Source organism: Corvus hawaiiensis, chromosome 8 (assembly GCF_020740725.1).
Source record: "Corvus hawaiiensis isolate bCorHaw1 chromosome 8, bCorHaw1.pri.cur, whole genome shotgun sequence".
Lineage (NCBI taxonomy): Eukaryota > Metazoa > Chordata > Aves > Passeriformes > Corvidae > Corvus > Corvus hawaiiensis.
In genome coordinates, this window is record NC_063220.1 from 36,873,858 (window position 1) to 36,893,587 (window position 19,730).

A 19,730-nucleotide genomic window follows, 5' to 3' on the forward strand; every position below is an offset into this window, starting at 1 on the left:
TTGTCAACTAAACCACAGCAAGTTCCACATCCAGTTGTTTCTTGAAACCTTGAAGGGCTGGAGATTTTACCACCTCCTTGCACAGCCCATTCCTATACTGAAGCACAACAATTTCTATTTTTTGAAAAAAAAAAAAGACAACATTTGTAAAATCAAACAATTTCAGGTCAGACCTTAAGCTTTTCACAATCCCTCAGATTCCTGGACATGGGAGCCATGTCACTTGGTGATAAGGGATCTGCTGGATCAAGTCAAGATGGGTTGGTCCACATGGATAGAAATCCGTTCATCATAGATTTTATAATTGCTCAGAAAAGCTTGGGCTGCCTCTGGATCCCTGGCAGTGTACAAGGCCAGGTTGGATGGGACTTGGAGCAGCCTGGGACAGTGGAAGGTGTCCCTGCCCATGGGAGGGGGTGGCACTGGATGAGTTTAAGGTCCTTTCCAACCCTAACCATTCCATGATTCCATGTGGAGATAATTCAAGCAGTGATGGGGATGCAGTTGATTTTCAATCAGCTGGTGTGGCACAGAAGCTGTTTTTCCATCCTGGAGTGATTTTGGGAGCTCTCTGCAGTTCCCAGATGCTGTGCTGTGTATTCACCTGAAAACACCAACTGCAGTGCTTGGCTCATCTCCATCTCCTTCCCCTTCCCATGCCAGAGGAGAATTTGCCAGCTCCTTAATTGGGCTATAACCCACACAAAAGGCACGGGGGAAAAATGCAAAATGTTGATAAAAAATGGATTGGAATTGCAAAAAAAGCCATTTAATATTAGAGTGCTTTTAGTTTTCAGACTATTTGTGCTTTACTTCTGTGATTTTGCCTTATCTATTTGAAGAAAATTTGTTTACTATTCCCAGAATCCCACAATGGTTTGTGTTGGGAAGGGACGCATCCAGTCCCGGGGCAGGGACACCTCCCACTGTCCCAGGCTGCTCCAAGCCCCAATGTCCAGCCTGGCCTTGGACACTGCCAGGGATCCAGGGGCAGCCCCAGCTGCTCTGGGCACCCTGTGCCAGGGCCTGCCCACCCTGCCAGGGAACAATTCCTTCCCAAGATCCCATCCATCCCTGCCCTCTGGCACTGGGAAGCCATTCCCTGTGTCCTGGCACTGAATCCTGTCACAGTGTGTGTGGAGGTGCCCTGAGGGGCAGAGTCCCTGCAGCGCCTCCATGGGGGTGGGATTTGTCCTTCAGTTCCTTATCCTGGAGCATGGCCAGGGGTGTGTGACAGTCCCCAGCACGTTGCTCTCAGCCCTGGTGTTGCTGCAATGCTCTGCTCAGCTCCCATCAGTGACCCAGGCCTGCAAAATCTGCTGGGAAAGGGCAGTGGGAAACATCCACAGCACAGTGGTGACTGTGCTCGGCCACAATTTTGGGCAGCTGATTAAAAATATTGATCAGTGATGTATTGTTTTCATATTAAATGAGCTCTCCCAGTTTTCACAGCAGCTCTTTCAACTACAAATGTCTGGTAATTTCAGGTAGGACCCTCTAAAAAAAGCTCTGGAGTTTTCTAGCCCTGTGAGAAGCAGCTCTTTGCATTCATGATTGTCTCCCTCTTCCTGCCCCACCTCCAAAAAAAACCAGGACAAATCCCTTTGGTTTCTTTCCTGCAGCCGTAAAACCTGAGATTTATCTACTTTGTCCAAGGATTTCTGAGGGGAAAAGCTACACCTGCAGCACAGCACTTGCTCTTCTCAGGGCTTTGTCCTGGGGTGGGGATGCTGTGTTGACATCCAGGAGGGAAGGCAGATGGGATAACAGAGCAAGGAGACAAGAGGAAGATCCCTTTAAGTCAGATTTTAAATCTCCCATCTCCAGGGGGACTCCTGGCTCCCTTTCTCAAGTTGGAGCAGTAGGATATCGAGTGGGTTTACAGGATGGTCTGAGCAGGGTCTGCAGTGCCAGTATTCCAAAAACCTTCAATATTCCCCCTGGAATGCTGTTTGCAGTCTGTTTGGGACAGGGATTCAGTGTAGCTGAAGGGTTTGCCAGGGATTTGTAGGCTCCTGCACTGCCACTGCTCTGAGATGGGGATTATTGACCCACAGCATCGCAGCAGCCTCACAGAGTTGTGTGCATCTCTTCTCCCGGCATTATCCTCTCCGCCAACATTCTCTGCTCCCTCTTTTCCAAGGAAAGGAAGCAAACTGCCTGACAGCAGGGATGCTGCAGGGGTGGCTGCTGTGCGTGGCAGGAGCAGTTCCCAGCTCGGGATTTGTGCTGCTCTCACAGAGGGCATTGGGAGCTGTTTGTTTGTGGAGTGTGCACTGATACCTCACTGCTCTATTTTTGAAAGAACACCACCTTGGGCTGCTTTGGGGGAAATTATTGAGCTTTTCTTCCTGTTCATGTGGCAGCCTGCTTTCCTTTTGATCCAGAAGGAAAAACATGTCCTGAAGCTTTTAGAGGAGCAGAGGGAGGCTGGTAGAGCTTGAGAACACACAGTGTGTAAAGCAGCCATTGTGGGTTGGATTTATTGCTTCTGACTGGGTTTGACTGGTTTTCACTGGGTTTGACTGGTGTTTCCCCCCTCGCACTGCAGGAGCTCCATCACCACTGTTTACATCGAGGTGCTGCCTCCCAACAACCAGAGCCCCCCGCGCTTCCCGCAGCTGATGTACAGCCTGGAGGTCAGCGAGGCCATGAGGATCGGAGCTGTCCTGTTAAACCTCCAGGTACAGAGGCTTCCCTGGCACTCCCTGAGGCTGCTGACAGCTTCTCCACCTTCCTGCCCTCTGTGTCTGTGCCGTGCACAAGGCAGTCCTTGCATCCAGGGGGAAAAGGGGCAGTTCATAGGGATTGAGAATTGTTTCGTTCTAATCAACAGCCCCTTTTATGTGGATTGTAGAGAAAAAGGCCTCACTTGGCTATTTCTATAATTTTTTTTAATATGGCAAAAGGTGCTACCAGCTGCAAATGGCACTGCCCAGAGAAGCTGTGGCTGTCCCTGGATCCCTGGCAGTGTCCAAGGCCAGGCTGGACATTGGGCCTTGGAGCAGCCTGGGACAGTGGGAGGTGTCCCTGCCCATGGCAGCAGGTGGAACGAGTTGATCTTCAAAGTCCCTTCCAACCCAAACCATTGTGGGAGTCTGAGATCCTGTGATAATTATATTAGAAAAAAATTCCCATGAGTGGCTGAAAACTTGACAGGCCTGTGATTTCTTGTGTTAAAATCTCTCTATATATTTGCCAGCAGATCAGAGGAGCTTCAGCACCTCATTCATGGGGAATTTCAGCAAGACTTTTGGCAATTTGCCTTCCCTAGCCTGTCATTTTTGAAAAATGCCTGAAGATGTTTCTTCCTCGTGGTGTGTGTAACAACAGGCTGAGAGAGAGCAGAGATCCCAGCGCTGCCAGGCCCAGCATCAGGGGCACCTTGTGCTCTGGGATCAGGGGTCATGCAACAACCTCTGGCCAGCTCCAGGGGCAGGAACCTCATCCTCATGCACCAGGACCAGACCTCTGCTTGTTGTGTTAATGGTTAAAAAAATCTGTTTTCTCCTCATTTATTTACTGTTCCTTATTTACTGCATTGTATTCTGCCCAAAAAGCAGCTGTGCAAAATAGGGAGAAAAATAGCAACGCTTTATTGAGGCTTTTTTTTTTTTTTTTTTTGAGGGATCAGGAACTTACCTAATGCTGTGTTCAGCAGCAGTGAAATAAAGGAGCTTTAATTAACTCATTGAAGCAGCTGGGTGGGAAGGTTCCTGCTAAAATGGGTTCCTGCTGAAAGACTGGGATTATTCCAGCTGGTTAAGCTGCTACAGTCACCTGTGCTGAGGGAGGATGGCTCATTTAGCTCAGTGCTGCCAATTAACTCCTGGCAGGGCTGTGGGGCCTGCAGGGAGGGAGGAGTGGAAGGGCCAGGCTGTTCAGGAGCCTTCTCCTCCCCAATGGGAGATACTTGGGGTTGGAAGCCCCAAAGAGGAACAGGAGCATGCTGAGAAACAGGAACATTTGTGTTTCCTTGACAGGTGCTGGAATCTGTGGCTGAGGGCCTGAGGGATCTTTGGAGGCAGAAAAGCTCTTGGCAGGTTTTAGTATTGAAGGATTTGACGGGATTTAAATGTGGTTGGAAAATGAAGCTCTAATGGAATAATCTGCTTTAATGTTTCACTAAACCCCAAACAGCCCATTCTGTGCTGGCCCTGCTGAGGGACCTCAGGGCTGTGTCCAGTTCTGGGCCCTCCCGGCCAGAGAGCCCTGGAGGGGCTGGAGCGTGTCCAGGGCAGGGAACGGAGCTGGGAAGGGGCTGGAGCCCCAGGAGCGGCTGAGGGAGCTGGGAAAGGGGCTGAGCCTGGAGCAAAGGAGGCTCAGGGGGGACCTTGTGGCTCTGCACAAGTCCCTGACAGGAGGGGGCAGCCGGGGGGGTCGGGCTCTGCTGCCAGGGAACAGGGACAGGACAAGGGGAAAGGGCCTCAGGCTGGGCCAGGGGAGGCTCAGCTTGGACAGCAGCAGGAATTTCCCCATGGAAAGGGTGCTCAGGCCTTGGCAGGGGCTGCCCAGGGAGCTTTGGAGTGCCCATGCCTGGAGGTGTCCAAGGAGGGGCTGGAGGTGGCACTCAGTGCTCTGGGCTGGGGACAAGGTGGCCATCGGGCACAGCTTGGACTCCATGGGCTGGGAGGGCTTTTCCAGCCTCAGGGATCCTGGGTTTCATGAAAAATACTTGATTGTTAAATCCTAAATATGCTTGGCTTTAGCTTTGGTGGTTAGTCCAGGATTGTATCTCTTGTAGGTCTGGTAGTCCTGAACCTGAAATGTGGAAGATGTAGAGAGACTCTTTACAAGGGATGGAGGGCCAGGACACAGGGAATGGCTTCCCAGTGCCAGAGGGCAGGGATGGATGGGATATTGGGATGGAATTGTTCCCTGGGAGGGTGGGCAGGCCCTGGCACAGGGTGCCCAGAGCAGCTGGGGCTGCCCCTGGATCCCTGGCAGTGTCCAAGGCCAGGCTGGACATTGGGGCAGGCTGGGATGGTGGAAGGTGTCCCTGCCATGGCAGGGATGGGCTTTGAGGATCTCTCCCAGCCAATTCCAAGTCCAGCTCCCTCATCCTGCATTAAACCCCCATCTGTAAAAGGACTTTTTCTGTGTGCAGCATATTTCTGTTTTCATCTTCCTTTATTCCCTGCTGTATAAAATCCACCAGGACATTTTAAACGTTCATAAATTGAGCATGTAAGCTTCTGAAATCCTGTGCTGCTTTTTCCAGGCAACTGAAAGTTCCCAATGAGCCAATTCTTGTGGTATTCTAGCAGTGTCTTAAGGTATTGGCTGTGTTCCATTGATAATATGGGATATTACCAAGCCTCAAATATTGAACAAGTGTTTTCATGTGGAAATTTTCTCCCTGCTGTTTCTTTTTGTAAGTCTTATCAATCCAATTAGTGTTTGGGCTGGTGCAGATTAAGAAATTATGCTTCTATGGCTCTCTCTTAGCAATAATTTGGTAGTTCTGCACACAGCAGGAGGGTTGCAAAATCCCGGAGAGAGCTGGCAGAATTTTTCAGGTATTCCCAAATTATTAAATCCAAAGATCTGCAAAACATTAGGGCCAGTAACAATGCAAATGCATCTGCTTTAAATTTGCCCTTTAGACTTCAGAAAAATAAAATTCACTTTCTTCTTGTCCATTAAAATTTCTTATGTTGATGATGGAGGTTTTTATTGCTTTCTTATCCGCTTATTTATTTTCTAACGCACCTGCTTGGTCTTGACTGGTGTTTTAATTAACAACATTTGAGATTAATGCAATATTAAATGATCTCCACTGCATTAATTTGTAAATAAACCTCAGAGTTTATTGCATGCCTGGGAGGCGTTTATGGCTTCATGTTCTGCCAGCCATTATTAATTAAAATATGCAAATGCTGTTGTTTTTTCTGGGAGTCTGCAGAACAAATAGGGCCGTTAGCAGGGTCCAGTTATGTGCTGAACAAGGAGCTAACATGGAATTATTGTATGCAATTTATGGAGTCACTCCATGCCATTGATTTGGAAAAAATCAGGAATGGGTTGCCCTTCTCCCTTGCCTTCGGTGGTTTTCTTCTGTATGTAAGAACTTCCTGTCCTTTGCTTTTAAAGAAAGCAGGAGTTTTTAAAAACGATGATTCGCTTTTCCCCCTTTGTTTTTTTCTTTTAAGCGTGTTGATTGAAGGTGGGTTTTCTGTGGGTATAAGGGGAAAATGAAATCAACTACAGCCAGCCTTTGATTTTCTGGCTTTCTGAGAGCCCCCTGGCTTGTTATGAGTGAGTGCTCATAATGACCATTATGACCATAATGATACCCCTGAGATGACTTAATGTGAAGGGAGGGCAGGATGCCCTGCAGGGAAGGGAAAAGGAGGACAAAGGGCTAAAGACAGGATTCTGGTGATTTAGGATCAAGGCCAGTCCTCAGAGGTGCCAGCTCCTCATATTTGCTGCCTCCAGCATTTGTAGCATTTTGTGTTCTTGGCTCAGACCCAGACTGTTCATAGCTTCAGGCCAAGGAGATCCAAATTCCACCCACACTTCCCGTCACTCAGTGCCACCCATGGAATTTAGAAACAATTTTTCCAGTTTTCCCAGTCTGGCATTGATGTTGTGGATGGGAATATTGATCGGTGCTGGAGGAGCTGCACACACTTGTGCAGAGCTGAGTCAGTACTAACACTGCCCACTGCTGCCTGGCCTTCGTTGGGTTTAATTCTTGCTTCCATTTGGAGACCGTGTTGTTGGGACTCCTTTGGGAAAACGTCCCATCAAGCAGTGGGAAAAGCCTTCACCATGGCTCAGCTGCTTTATTGATCCACAGCTTCTGTCCCACTCAGGAGAGCTGTTGTCCTGTTGGAAAATCAGATTAAATTGCTTCAGCATCCTTTTGTTCTAGAGAAATTTAGCTCGGTGTGATCCATCTGCACGTTGGCATCGCAGGGAAGTTACAAATCACTTGGATATTTGGGGGTTTCTGAGAATTGCGCTCCACCTGCCTGGTCCGTGATTTCCCAGCTCGTTCCTCCATGAAGGATGCACCTTGTGCTTGCCCTCCAGATTTTTTGTCCTCTCAAAAAAACCCTCTGATGGCTTTGAGATGGCTCCAGCCCTTTTATACACCAGGATGGACTTTGCCAGGCTTGAATTGCAGCAGCTGATTTAAAGATGCTCTGTTCATGAACATCTTCTCTGCCTGACTCTTGCCCAGCTCTCAGCTGGAGTTTCGTCCTGGTTAATTTAGTTTGGAGCTGGAACAGGGACAGTTTTACCTCTTTGACCTTCTCAACGTCATCCCTTCTGCTTTTCGAACCACTCCTCAGGTTCCTTCTGTAGCTTAAACATTTCTTTGTTATCCTTTGTGTTATCTCCTCTTTCTATTCCAGTTTTGCCTTGCCTTTTCCTGACTTTGTCCCCATCGAGTTTTTCTTGCTTTTTCTTTGTGCTGATCTCTTCCATCTGACTTAGCCCCTATTTTATATTTGGCTCAGCCAAGTTTTCTTGCTGCATTCCCTGCTCTGCCTGCACATTTAAATGGTTTGTGCTTCTGCTCTGAATTTTGGGGGGGTGTTTGATTTGGGTTTTTTGTTATTTTTCTTGGGTTTTTACCTTGAAAACTGCTTTGTAGATATCCAGCTCAAAGCCCTCAATTGCTGTCTACAGCAACAACCTGACAGGAGCAGGGTTCACCTCTTTGAGCCTCAAGTGGCCCCGGGAGAGACATCAAAAGTAGTTAATTCAACTTTTGAGGGGTTTTTTTTGCCACCTGATGGGTGAAATATCCTCATTTTGATGCTGTTAATGTCTGTTCTTAAAGGTCTTACCCTGATCTTCACCCCCCCAAAAAGCAAATTATTGTGGAGGGTGAGTGCTGCAGTTGGAGCTCAGTGGAGCATCAGGCAAAGATTGGGATTCTGGTAAACACAAAGAGGGACCTGGATAAGAAGTGGAAATGAAGAATGGCAAGAAAGGAAACCAAAAATTCAGTCTAATCAGTGTGGAGCTGCAGAACAATAGAAATGATTATAAAGCCTGAATTTCATACTCATGCTGCTGGATGTAGCTGTAATTTGATCATTAGATAATTATTAATAATTAGTAGTAATTATTATCCTGTATTCAGGATACTGTCATTTCTGTGCAGCATAAGAGTTCTGGTGTGCTCCAGCTTTATCTTGAGTAGCCCATCAATAACCAGAGTTGCCTTAGAAACGGGTTGGTGTCATCCCTGTGGGAAACTTTCCTAAAACTTAATTCCCCAGTTTCTACGTGGAAGGGAAGAGAAGAAGTCTGTGCCACTGACTGAATTTTATCCTCTTTTTTTCCTTCCCTAAAGGCTTTTGATAGAGAGGGCGACCCCATCAAATACCTCATTCAGAACGGAGATCCTCAGCAAGTTTTTAATCTCTCTCAAAGGTAAGCGGGAAACCCTTGGAAAACAGACTTGGAACTTGTCAGTCCAGGGAATGTGGGAGCTGAGGGAAAAGGGCTGTGGTCAGACACCTTCAGCTCCTCCTGCGAGGGGCTCTCAGCCATTGATGAGAGCTCTGGGAGCCAACTTCCACTCTGGGGTTTGTCACTGGCCACTGTTTGTTTATTTTAAACACTTCAGGTAGGGGAACCTCACTGAGGTGGAAAGATCCTATTTAAAAGAGTGGTCAGGGATTAATTAAAACCCTTTTACCTGTCAGCTCCTGGCTAAGACAGGGACAGTTTTCGCTTTAATTTCCTGACTTGTTACAGTTTAGCCTGTAGTGAAAAGCCTTTTGAACATCGTTTAAAAACTGTCTTTTCCTTAAATTGAATTCCAACATAAATAGAGTGAGAAAGCGAGGGTTTGTTATGGAATTATGAACACCAGATTGGTCTGTACCTGGCCCAGCACCCTTTTCTTTATTTTATCCATTATTAGGTGTTATTTACCTGTTATTAATTATTATTTGTAATCCCAAGTATCCTTTTCCTTGCCAAAGTAAGGGAGAGTGGTGAGCTGACTTCTCACAGTAAATGATGGGACAAAAGTAACCTGGGGCTTATTAATTCCCGGTGCAAAATAAGTCTAATTTGGTGTGAGGGAGAGGTTGGGAACCTAAACACTCAAACCTCCTGAGACAGGTTTGTATGTTCTGAGTGAGCTCTGGGTGATAAATCTGCCATTCATGGAGAATCAAATCCTTCAGGAAACAATGGGCATAAAGCTTTGACAATCCCAGGAGGTGCTGGTGCTCTCATTCACTAGGATTGATAAAGACTTGGCAGGTGAGGGAAGGGACAGCTTGGAGAGAGGACACTTTCCTTCACGGGCGTGGCCTGGGATTGGTGGAACACGGATTGATGTTGGGCTGCTGGTGTGATCCATGCCTTGGGACTGGACTTTTGTACGGATTCCCACCCAAGTGATGCAAGCAGCCCTCTCCTTAACACGGAGAAACTCAGCCTGACCTCCTCTGAGACCTTTAGAACTTGGATAATCTACAAGAGTTACGTGAGACATGCTCCAAAGAGGGGTCACAGTGGTGGTAGAGCACCATTTTTGTACTTCAAACATGAATAATCCCACCTGGCTCTGTGAGAGATGCTCGAAAGGGGAGTTACAGTGGTAGTAAAGCACCATTTGTTTATTTTAACCAAGATAATCCAGCCTAGCTCCATAAGAGATGCTCTGAAGAGGGATTACAGTGGTAGTAAAGCATCGTTTTTTGACTTAAAGCATGAATAATCCCACCTGGCTCCATGAGAGATGCTCTGAAGAGGGGTTATAATGTTAGTAAAGCACCATTTTTTGATTTTAACCTGAATAATCCCACCTGGCTCCATGAGAGATGTTCCAAAAAGGTCACTCAGTGAGTTGCTGTTTCAATAGTCCCTACTTAGCACCCTTCCCACCACACCATAAAATTCCTGGCAGTTCTCCACACCAGAGAGGCTTAAAAATACCTGTGGGAATCCAGGCCAGCTCCTGGCATGGAGATCCTCTGGAATCTGGGTCCAGGTGTTGTCCAGCTTGGGATGCGAGCAGGGTGGCCATAACCAGAAGCCAAGCAGTTAAAGGTGGTGTGTTAATGAATTCCCAGCTGGAATTCCTGCTCCAGCCCTCCATCCCCATCCTCCAGGACCCTTGGGGGGCCTGATCCCCCCTCAGCCTTGCAGCCCTGACAAGCCTGAACTCATTTGGGGTTCAGTGCTCTGCTCCGGCACCTCGTGCTAAAAAGAAAGAGTTCCTTGAAGTGTTTTCCCCTTCCTGTTCCTTTGGAAAAGGCTCTGTGCCAAGTTTCCTTCAGCCTTTTGCCTTTTTTCCCCCCCGATACTGAAATATGTTGATCAATTAAAGAAGGATTAATATTAAATAAACATCTTTAATGTGAGGGGTGTAAGGCTACAGGAATTTCTCTCAATTTTGGATGCTTGGAGGCCAAGGCAGAACCCATGACCAGGATTCTCTCTCCATCTTTGTGGATTCTCGTTTGCCTTCCTGGGGCATCGAGTTAATCCCTGCGTAATTCCTGCCTGGCAGCACGAGGACTGGATAATCCCACTGGTACATCTCCCTACTCCGTCTTTTTCCTCCTCAGTCTGAGGATTGGAGCAGGGTTTTGTTCTCCTTTCTCTGGCTCTGGAACCTGAGCACCACCTCTGGTAATTCCTTACCTCCTCACGTTCCCTGGAAAGCTGGGGTGTTAAAGGAATCGGAATCCTGGAGGAAAACACAGGGTATTGATAATTTAGGATATATAATTTAGGCTATTTATAATTCAGGATATTTCTCATTTAGCCCGTCTTTTGAACGATGTTTATCTATTGAAACAGACAATCAAGTGCAATTTTTCCAGGGGTAAGAAGGAGATAAAAAAGGGGGTATGGTAGAAAATATTGGAGAAGTGCACATGGATTTATGCAGGTCAGTGTTTGATGTCAATGTTTTATTCTCAGCTCCACTTTGATATATTTTTTTAATTAATAATTTACCACTTAAGTCTCTTATGTTTTATTTACTCTTCCTGCCCTCCCCTAAAATTTCTTTTGTTCATATTTTATTGCAGCGTCTTGAACAAATGCTGAAAAATAGATGTTTCTATATAAAAATATATCAAATAGGTTTCATTTAATTTACTAAATAGAATTAAATTATTAAATAAATTTCATTTATTAAATATATTGATTTATAGTCAAATCTTTATATATTATGATGGCTGATTGATTTGCCTTCTTGTGGGCTGTGTCTGTCTGCCAAATTAAGAATTTTTCTTAATCTAATTAAAGTCTTAATAATCAAATTACAATTAGTAACTCAATTATGACACCAAGCAACTATAATATATTTTAATAACTGTAAATTGGCAGATATAAAATATGGATCATGTTCTTTATTTGATCTATATATGGAATTTGTCTTTGGATAATCCATTTGTCTCTGGATAATCATATAAATATCCATACATGTGTATGGATTAATGATACATAACTATTATATTTATAATAACTATAGCTATATACATCATAATATAATATATAACAATTATAGCTATATATTTTAAATAATAATATGTAGCTATATTTTTAAATGTATATAAATACTTATTTATTATTATATATTATTATGGATTATATATTTTATTTTATATATATTATATTATATATTTCTATATTATTTGTTATATAATTATAATATTTATATAGTATATATTATTTATTCTTCTATAGTTATTATTATATGAGATGTATATGAATATTATATTATTATAATATGTGATTATGTAGAAAATGTATATAAATAGACATATTTTTAATAAAAAGTGGTTATCTATATAAAAAAATATATAAATATATGTAGAAACTCTCTCAGGTCTGTCCCTTTTTATGGTGTTGCACTTTGCCCTTTCCCTTTGGAGCATCATTTCCCCTGGAACAGGAATCCTCAGCATCTGGAATCCTGCTCTGGGAGGAGAAGGAGGAGGGTGCTGGAGGTTCCATTCTCCTCTCTCCAGGATCCAAGGCATGTCAGCTCCAAATTCACTGGGTTAAAAACCATACACAAAATTTATTTACCACTGGTTTTTACCAACCTCCAGGGAAGTATTTTAGATCCAATGAAAATTTTCCTTTTTTGAGGAAGCTCAACCAGGACCATGAGCCCAAGTTTTCCATGGATAACCACAAGGCAGATTGAATGGAGCACCTCCTGAAATAACCTTTCAATCCTAGGGGAGAATTGTGCTCCCACTCCCAGTTTCCACCAATTTCTGTGGTATTTATTGGATGGAAGAGCTTCCCAGGAGTTGTTGGGATTTGTTTCTGTTGGAAAAACAGAAACAGTTCTTGGCCTGGAACCAGTTTGCTGAGATCTTCTCTGAGACTAGGAAATTAGAGCAGGAACCCTGCAGAAATTTGTAATTTAGGGGGAAAACCCATGATTAGATCCAGGTGTAACACATCCAAGTGTTCTGGAGAAGTCCAGCCAGGGAGACCTCCTGGTTTGGTGGAATTTGTACTTTGGTTTGGATTTTCTGTTTTAATGAAACCTCTGCACAAGTCCCTGTTCACGCTCTGGGTCCTGAACATCAGATGTGGGTACAGCAAATAAATTCAGAGCTTTGTGTCTGACCCATCTGCTGGCAATGGAATAGCACATGGGAAGTCACAGGATCTCCAGATCCCAGCTGGTGTGGATTTTGGGCTGCAAAATCTTGTGGTGTTCCACTTTTCTTAAGATACTTGGTGGAATTCCATGGGAGAAGCTGCCCAGGATCACTGTAATCCTGGATCCATAGTTCTTAAATACCCTGTGGATTTAGGGGAGATGTCATTTTGTCACAGCCTTGCTCAAGTTCCAGCAGGCAAAATCCTGGGAATGAAATGTGGAATTTTGGGACAGCTCAGGGCTCTGGTGCCAGCTCAGTTAAGCAGAGTTGAGCTTCCTTGTCAGTGAAGATTGTCCACACTGTGCCTTCCTTATCCTTCCTAGCACAAAAGTAATGACTGCGGTGGGGTCTTGTCCCTCTGGGTGACTTTCAGACATCTGCAGGAGGGAATTAGATCGGAGGAAGAAACCCAAATATTTTATTTGTCAGCAGTTACAGGAATTTGCAATGTTTTCAAACCTCGTTTTATGTGGCTTCCAGTTAACCCTTCTTTTGTTGTCCTTTTAAAATGGGCTTCAATAATCACAAGATCCCGACCCCCTGGCAGTGTCCCAGGCCAGGCTGGACATTGGGGCTTGGAGCAGCCTGGGATAGTGGAAGGTGTCCCTGCCCTGGCAGGGGTGACACTGGACGGGATTTAAGGTTCCTCCTAACCCAGACCACTTTGGGATTTGTTTTCCACCACCCTTGTGCCTACAGCAATATTTAATTATTAGGGGATACTTGCAGCACTTACTCTGAAGTTACACAATGTGTAACTTCCCCCCATAGCCTCTCCCTGAGGAGACTCATCCTGAAGTCCGTGTGTTTTGTATTCCCAGAGTTTCCTGCTCAGTCCTGCTGAATATCAGGACTCCTCAGTGATTGTCATTCTTTCTTCTCATTTATTGCAGCACTAACAGTAAAAATACTACATAAATAGGTTTTGATAATTAAATAAATAGCTAAAGTGCAGCAGGAACAAATCGGGGTGCTGTGTTCAGTGCAGCTGTAGCTTTTGTAGTCTCACTAGGCTGATATTTTGATCCAGGATTATTCCTGTATCCAAGTGGAGAGCATTAGGAATCGGCTCATGATTTTTCTTGGCCTTCACCCACAGAAAGCCTAAAAGCCCCTACAAGGGGGAGCCGTGGTGTGAGCGAGGTGGTGGAGCTCAGGTGCTCGTAGACCTCTCCCAGCTGCCCTGGTAACATGTCCTGCTTTTGTTTCGTTCCCAGCTCTGGCCTGCTGGCCTTGGGAAAGCCCCTGGACAGAGAGAGCACTGACCGCTACATCCTCATCGTCACGGCCTCGGACAGCAGACCCGACGGGGTGAGTGTCCTGGAGGTCTGGACAGCACAGGCCACCTCCACGTGGTCTGATTGTTGGGTGTTTTTCATGGATCTTGACCAAAAATATCTGAAATCTGGGACAATTTTGCTTTGGTTGGTGTGGGTGAAGCCTGTATGTCACTGCCTTTGATCATGGACAAAGGGATTTCGCTGCTTTGTGTCGTTCTTTAACTGCCCAGATTTTGTGTATTCACAGATGTACTAGTTTGAAAGCAAACCAGCAGGAGATCCAAAGTCAGAATTACAGTTTAACAGGAAAATTAAGATAAAGGCAATAGTAGACAAACACTGGCTTAACCTGACAGAGTCAGGAGATGCTGTGACACCCTGTGGGTCAGGGTGGTGGCAGCAGTCTGATTAAATGGTGGCTGCAGTCCTGTTGGAGTGATGGATGTGGTTCTGTTGAAGTGGTGATCCTGTAGTGAAGTCTGGTCCTTCTCTGGAGGTCCAGTGGTGATTATGGAGCTCTTGTCCTCTGGGAACCCAGCAGGTCAGGGCTGAGTGTGCTGTTCCAAACCTCAGGTTATATCCAGGTGGGAATGCTTGGTCCCTCCCCCTGGGTGGAGCATCTCCCAGTGGGATGATGTAATTTTATGAGTCAGGCAGTGAGACTTGCTGGCCCATCAGTAGAAGATATTCCCCGGAGGGAGTTACCAGGGATGAGTCATGGAAGAGATAAAGAACCCTGCCCCACCTGCTTTAACAGCTTATGAAGATGGTGATAGAATACATACCTTTGGTTGCATCTTACACTGTAACCTAAGAAAACAGATATTCATCTTCTATTTCTTCTCTGTGCTATGAAGTACCTGCTCCTCTTCTTCCCTTCTCCCAGATGTAGAAGCTGTAGTAGTGATTTGTACTTCAGCCAACCCTTTTCCACAACAGACTGTCCAGCTCTCCAGAAAAATCTGGAAAAGTGCCACTTCTCTTTCAAAACCAATTTTTTTATCAGGAGCTATCTCCAAGTCTTGCATGTTTGCACTGATCCATGACCCCACAACCAACCCCACCAACTGCTGCTCACACTTGTGTTTAATACAACAAAATGGTGGGGTTTTTTCAATTTTCATATTATAAAATGGTGGACTATTTAAGGATATGTGGTTTTTGATCAAGCAGGGGCAATGGAACTATTTTTCCTGAAAGTTTGCAGCTGGACTGTGCAAGGTACCCGGGAATGCAGTAGCTCTGCTGTGGAATAATAGCACGGGATGGGGAGAAATCTCTGCACATCTGACCGTGCATATAAGGGCAGATTGAAAATATCTCTAATAATTAATAAATAACCAGGATGCATTACCTGGGCTATTCTAGAAGGCTTTGAGATTGAAACAGAGACATCTCTGACATGTGGCTACAGAGTGATCATGCAAATTCTGGGATTTGGACCTGTGCTCATCGTGGTAGAAGAAAATCTCGTTTATTTTTTCTATCCCATGCTGTTTTTAGCTTCTTCACCTTACAAGCTTTGCCTTCCTGCTCAGGATTTACTCAGAATTTTTCCCCACACCCCAAAACACTGAGGAAGTTTACAGCCTTTGTACGACTTAATGGCAACATGGAGTAATTATACCATTATAATTATTATAATTAAAATAAGTCTACACCTTTTCCATGAAAAATCTGGTTACAGTTGTTTTGGTAATTCATCTTAATACTTCTGGGTTTGTACCTCATGAACTGCTTTCACAGCTGCGAGTTCAGTGGTTTTGATCTCAAACTTCCAGCTGGGAAATCTGAAGACGTAAATTAAAGACTTGCAGGTTGGTTCAGGCTATGTTATACTCCTGAAATACCCTCTGGGGTGTAAAAAAAAGGGGACTGAAAAGCTCCTTCCTCTTCCTTTTATCTAGAGGGAGATTCATTCGCTTTGCCCTGGGATTAAGCGGCCAGCAGATTAGTTCCAACATTCCAAAGGTGATAGTTGGGGTTTTGAAAGGAAATCCTGTTAATCATGGCATGCTGCTTAGCAGAAAATAGTTGTATGTGAGCTGAGATACGGTGTTTGAAGCTCTGCTCTGGGAAAACACCCCAAATAAACCGTGGAGGGCTCCTTTAGAGTTGTCCCTGGACTGGGCTGTTGAACACCTCTTGAAGGTCTTGTTACTTGCTGCGACAACAAAATCCACTTTAAGAAATCCACCCCCTGCTATCTCATTATCTCCTTTCCTCCCTCAATCCCACTGGCAGGGGCTGCCCAGGGACCTTTGGAGTCCCCATCCCTGCAGGTGTCCAAGGAAGGCCTGGAGGTGGCACTCAGTGCTCTGGGCTGAGAATCAGTCACAGCTTGGGCTTGATAATCTTGGAGATCTTTTCCAACCTCATCGATTCCGTGACTCTTATGATTCCATACCAGGTTGTTTTCCCTGGAATTTTGCAGCCGCAGGTGTGTGTGAATTGCTCTCAGGGTGAAACATGGGCACACTCTGTAGCTTGAGCGTGTTCTCTCTGCCTGGTTTGGGGTTTTTGTCACTGTCCCTTACCTGCCTGTAGCTGCTTTCCGCACTTCCTATTTTCTCTCAGTGGTGGGGCACCATTCTTTTTAAGATTGTCCAGCAACTCAGTTGACCAAAGCTTCTGGTGCCAGCACTGGAAAGGGTTAAGAGTTGGGCTTGCCAGGATTACAAATAAGGCTGGATAAGCTCCTTGGCTTTCATTTTACAAACAAATGGATGAAACAAGGCAGCTCAACCAAGCCATTAAATCTCCAGGCCTTTTCCGTGCCAGGAAACAGTGGGTGTGACTGCTTTGCAAGGCTTCCTTGTGTCTTTGCACAATTCCCTTGATTTGCAGCTCTTCTGGATGTTCTCCCTGCTGGTTGACAGGCCCCTCCTCCTGGAGGAGGGGCAGGACTCGCTCAAAGTTTCCGGCTGGTACCGTGCCAAACCCTTCTGAGGACACGGCTGTTCGATCCACGCAGTCAGTGCCATTTCATGGAGGAGTTTTGCTTTTTAACTAGTTTTTCTCATGAAGCAAGTGTCTTTTTAGGAGAAAAAAAAAGATTTCTACAATTACAAAACCACTGCTCCCCAAGCTCATTCACCTGCTGCTTGTCATCCAGCTCTGCTTTTTGTGAACAATTCCATTAGTGCCTACAGAAGACCAGTGATGTCACCGGATGCCTTGTTGCAGTTTGCCTAAAATCCTCAAATTAATTCCCCAGGCAGGTACAATGTCATTTAAATCCCATTTACATATTTTAGCTGGTAACACATCCAACCTGATCCCTTCCCATCCAATATGAAACCAGCTATTAGAGTCAAACCTACTAAAATCAGCTTTTGGATTTTATTTGCTGTATTTGCTTAGGTTTTTTTTTAATTTGAAAGGCATTCAAAGGAAAAAGACTTTACTGGTGTGGGCGTTTTTTGTTGTTATTGTTATGGGGTTTTTTTCAATTAGATGTGGTGGTTTCACCCTGCTCGGATGCCACCAAAGCTGCTGTGTCACTGCCCTCCTCAGCTGGACAGGGAAGGAAAATATAAGGAAAGACTCAGGAGTTGAGATAAGGACAGAGAGAGATCCCTCACCAAACATTGTCATGGGCTAAATAACATGGGGAAATTGATTGATTTTATTACCCACAAAATCAGAGCAGGATAATGAGAAGTAAAACAAATCTAAAGAACATCTTCCCACCACCCCTCCCTCCCTCCCTCCCTCCTGGGCTCTCCCTCCATCCCTCCAGTGGCACAGGGAAACGGGAATGGGGGTTCATGTTGTTTGTGCTGCTCATGTTGTTTCCTCCTCAGGGGAGGACTTGGAGTCCTTCCCCTGCTCCAGTGTGGGGTCCATCCCACAGGAGACAGTTCTCCATGAGCTGCTCCAGCGTGAGTCCATCCCATGGGCTGCAGCTCTTCATGAACTGCTCCAATGTGGATCCACTTCCATGGGGTCAGTCCTTCGGGAGCAGGCTGTTCCAGTGTGGGTCCCCCAGAGGTCACAAGTCCTACCAGCAAACCTGCTCTAGCATGGGCTTCTCTCTCCATGGATCCACAAGTTCCTGCTCCAGTGTGGGCTTCCCATCTCTCTCAGCATCCCCCTGCTCTGGTGTGGGCTCCTGCAGGAGCTGCAGGTGGATCTCTGCAGCCTCCATGGGCCGGAGGGGCACAGCTGCCTCCTCATGGGCTTCCCCATGGAATCTCAGGGCAATCCCAGTTCCGGCACCTGGAACAGCTCCTGCGCCTCCTCCTGCCCTGCCCTGGATGTCTGCAGAGCTGTTCCTCTTCCATGTTCTCACCCTGCTCTTCTCTGGCCACAATTAAAACTGCACAATCACTTTTTTCCTTCTTAAATCAGTTATCCCAGAGGCATCACCACCACCTCTGCCTTGGCCAGCAGTGGGTCCATCCTGGATTCCCCAGAGTTGGGTCTGTTGGAGCTTCCAGCAGCTCCTCAGAGAATCCACCCCTATAACACCTCACTACCAGAACCTTGCCACACAAACCCAGTCCAGGAGAGCTTTCCTCCTCAGTTACAACATGGAAAATGGCATTTGTACATTTCTGTGGCTTGGTTTTGTAAACCACAGTCATAGGATCACTGGATAAATTCCAGTTGCACAGGATCTCAAGAGCTGATACTCCTCAGACACTGCCAATTTAAATGTGGTTATTTAATCCATACCTTTCAAGTATAAAGATGCCCTAAAAGCCCTCACAGAGTGCAAAGAAGGAAACATTTTTATTGGGCTTTCATACTCACCTAAGTAAGTTCAGTGTTTGTAATTTTAGCCAGTGATACTGGTTCAGAAATTGGAACCAGCACTCCAGAGTTTCATTATCCGCAATATTTCCCAGCCAAACTCTGTGTGAACAAAGATTTTTTAGCCATTATGACATGAAAGCAAAGGGGCAAAACCTCTGCTCATGAATTTTTAAATAGTGTATAAAATACTGGAATCCCTCAGCTGGGAAAGGTTGCTGTGCTTGGAAATTGTTGATGCTTTCAGGAAGAAATTTATCCCAGGTGGCTTGGAAGGCTCTCAAGGTGATGACTCTCTTGTCCTCATAAAACCAGGGATGTTTTTCTCCATGGAGATAAGCAAGGCTCACTGGGCACCTCCAGCCCTGACAGGATCTTCCTTGGCCCAGGGAGACACATTAAAATGCATCTTTCTTCCCATTCTGGTGTGTCCAGGAGTTTGGAGGACAGCAGGACACCTCCCACATGAGCTTGTGCTTCTGCTTGGGGTCCAGCAGCCCCAGCCCCACCCTTTTGGGGAGCAGTGTTTCCTCTGGATGCCTTTCCCGTAGATATGGAGATCACAGAATCCTTAAAGTTGGAAAAGACCTCTGAGATTATCAAATCCAACCATCGGCCAGCTCCACCACTAAACATGTCCTCGAGTGCCACATCCACACGTGTCTTGAACACTTCCAGGCATGGGGACTGCACAACTTCCCTGGGAAGCTGTTCCAGTGTTTTGCAATGCTTTTGGGGAAGAAATTTTTCTTCATATCCAAGCTAATCATCCCCTGGCACAACTCGAGAGTGTTTCCTCTCATACTGGAGAAGACATCTCACTATCGCCTTTCCAGACCCACCAGTTCCTGGATTCTTCATCTTTTAGGGACGGGACTTCTTTCCTCCACAGCTGCAACCAGGGCAGGCCAGTGCTCTGTGCCTGCCCTAAAATCCGTGGGATATTGGAGTAGTACAAGGATACAATGTGGTATTGGTTCTCCTTTTAGAGGACTCTATATCCAACCCACATCATCATCATTATCATCTACGAAGTCTGTTGAGCTCATTTTTGCATTTGGAAAGTCTGTGG

General features: G+C 45.6%; 1 protein-coding gene across 13 annotated transcripts in view; it reads left to right on the forward strand.

Moving 5' to 3' along the window:
• Window positions 1-19,730, forward strand: part of PCDH15 (protocadherin related 15) — a 711,356-nt gene that overhangs the window by 573,765 nt on the left and 117,861 nt on the right. For all 13 annotated transcript variants that reach the window (XM_048310467.1, XM_048310468.1, XM_048310469.1 and 10 more), the window contains 3 exons: window positions 2,552-2,684; window positions 8,318-8,397; window positions 13,838-13,931. In XM_048310467.1, coding sequence (XP_048166424.1) covers window positions 2,552-2,684; window positions 8,318-8,397; window positions 13,838-13,931 — 307 coding nt within the window. The remainder of the gene's footprint in view (window positions 1-2,551; window positions 2,685-8,317; window positions 8,398-13,837; window positions 13,932-19,730) is intronic.